The sequence below is a fragment of the Notothenia coriiceps genome, unplaced genomic scaffold (assembly GCF_000735185.1).
Source record: "Notothenia coriiceps isolate Sejong01 unplaced genomic scaffold, NC01 NC01_scaffold00032548, whole genome shotgun sequence".
NCBI classification, from domain to species: Eukaryota; Metazoa; Chordata; class Actinopteri; order Perciformes; family Nototheniidae; genus Notothenia; species Notothenia coriiceps.
This window is the reverse complement of record NW_011365249.1, coordinates 310-2723: the sequence shown is the minus strand read 5'-3', so window position 1 is coordinate 2723 and position 2414 is coordinate 310. Positions and strand designations below refer to the sequence as shown.

The following is a 2414-nucleotide window of genomic DNA, read 5'->3' as shown; positions in this document are numbered from 1 at the left end:
TTGGGTATAGTTAGTTCTGGCTCACTTTCCGGACTTGGAACCTTGGGTATAGTTAGTTCTGGCTCACTTTCTGGACTTGGTACCTTGGGTATAGTTAGTTCTGGCTCACTTTCTGGACTTGGTACCTTGGGTATAGTTAGTTCTGGCTCACTTTCTAGACTTGGTACCTTGGGTATAGTTAGTTCTGGCTCACTTTCTGGACTTGGTACCTTGGGTATAGTTAGTTTTGGCTCACTTTCTGGACTTGGTACCTTGGGTATAGTTAGTTCTGGCTCACTTTCTGGACTTGGAACCTTGGGTTTAGTTAGCTCTAGCTCACCTTCCGGCCCTGCAGGACGTGGTACTTCAGGTTTAATTAGCTCTAGCTTACCTTCCGGCCCTGCAGGATGTGGTACTTCAGGTTTAATTAGCTCTAGCTTACCTTCCGGCCCTGCAGGATGTGGTACTTCAGGTACTCGGTCAGCTTGGCCCGGTTGTCTGGGTGAAACAGGAAGTCCCTCTGCTCCTTCGGCAGGGCGGCCATGACTTTGTCTGAAGGCATGAAGAGCGTCACCGGCTGAAAGATGTGATCCTGAAGCAGGTCCATCAGCCCGGAGTCCTGAAACCAGGAGACTCATGGATTCATTCTCTGACTTTAGATATGAGAGCTGAAGGACTCAACAGGATATCATCACCAGCGTTAGACATTGTGTTATTTTCTCACCTGCAGCAGTTTGAAGAAGGTTTTATACCCATGACGCTCGGCTACGTCCGTCAGGTTCAGCTGCGTTACACAAACATCCAGAATGTGAGTTTACAGGAAATGAATCCCACAAAATAAAAATATATTTCATCCGTTTGAGGTTCTGACCAGAGTGGCGGGAAGATTATCGACCGGGAAGGGAGACACCAGGAACTTGCTGATCTCGTGGAAGACCCCGTTCACGCTGACGCCGTTACTGTACGTCACGTTAGCATCGTTGATGAAGATGCTGCCCTGAAAGTACCAATAGAGGACGTTAGCCTTCATCCCTCAAACGTCCCGAGGTCTTCCAGTCTATCTGGTTGATTTGGGGTTATAATTAATGCATAAATATTACGTTAATGTTCATCAGAGGATCACTAAAGTAAAAGTATATTCATCGAAAAAAGTCGGTCACCAGGTCTTGATTTCTCCGAGAATAAAAAGGTAAGGATTTCCAACATTATGGTCAGTAAAGGAGCCGTTAGCGTTAGCATTAGCTAGCTGATTGGGTAAGGGATTATAATGAAGGCATTTCTCATTCATGTTCACATTTTAGAAAGTGAGAATACCTTCATAGAAACTGATCATAGAAACAGATTTTTCACGACTACTTGATCGATCGATTGTTAGTGTTAGCCCCGCCCCTTGCCCAGACTCTGCTCTCTGATTGGGTTATTTTAAATAAGGATTCTAATCAAGTTTTTGTAAGGGCTACTAGAGTTAATGTGATATGATGAATCTGTTATGGCTCCATAGTTCCAGGCTGCTCTGTGATTGGTCACCTCCTGGCTGCGGGTGGTCATCACGGTGCCCGACAGTGAGGTGAGGTTTCGGGGTCGGGCGAGGTCGGCGGGCAGCAGCGTGTGACACATCACGATGTGGCTGCGCAGCACCGAGGCTAACAGCTCGCGGTGCGCTGGGCCCGTCATCGCACGCTTCTGCAGGAGCAGCAAGAAAACAACAACGATATAACAATAACAATAACTGTACTGTAAACTCATGGTTTGTGCTGGGTGTATGAGGTTCAGTCTATGTGAGTGTGACTTTAAATCTGGGTGGAGATTCGCGGGGTTTATTGATGTGTTATAAATAGAGGGGATAAATTAATTAACGTCATTGAGATTGAGGAATCAGGAGAGGCCACTAGTGAGTGTGATTATTATATTGAATGTGATTTAATGTGTGTGGGATATGTGTGATCCTAATTGTTGTATTGTTTTTGTTCTTTTTCTTCTTCTAAGGTTAACAACCTATTTGGATTTGATTAAATCATCAAAACTAGGAGTTGTTTCCGTCCATCTTGATTTCACCCATACTGTCGGGGGAAAGACAGTACAATAACTGAAAATCCTGAATGTCCTCCTCCAACATCAGAGTAACATGCTAACAAAGGTATCAACTGTAGCTGTGAACATGACAGGATGTGTGATTACCTAGAAGAGCATCAGGACTGTTTGAGGCATATGATAGCTATGTGATTAACATGATGATTCAGCCTCTATGGAGAGAGACATATGACAAGCATGATCATTTCTGACGTGGAGCTAATCTGAAGTAAACATTGAATACTGCTTTCTATTCCTCCATCTTGTGACTGTGGAACTCCCTCTCTTGGATATCAGCATGTGAAGGACACTGTTCAGGAACTAGTTGATGCTCTGTATGTGATGACTACTTCCATTCTGGAGAG

The 2414-nt window shown here is 44.6% G+C and overlaps 1 protein-coding gene across 1 annotated transcript; it reads right to left on the bottom strand.

The window, feature by feature from the left end:
- Positions 1–421: 421 nt before the first annotated feature.
- Positions 422–1929, bottom strand: LOC104960961 (stabilin-2; the record flags this gene model as incomplete). The annotated part of the gene is made up of 4 exons (XM_010789151.1): positions 1507–1929; positions 851–976; positions 704–763; positions 422–598 (listed from the first exon to the last, which is right to left on the bottom strand). Coding segments are annotated over exons 1-4 (582 nt in total), but the record flags the coding sequence as incomplete, so codon positions are not given.
- Positions 1930–2414: the final 485 nt, after the last annotated feature.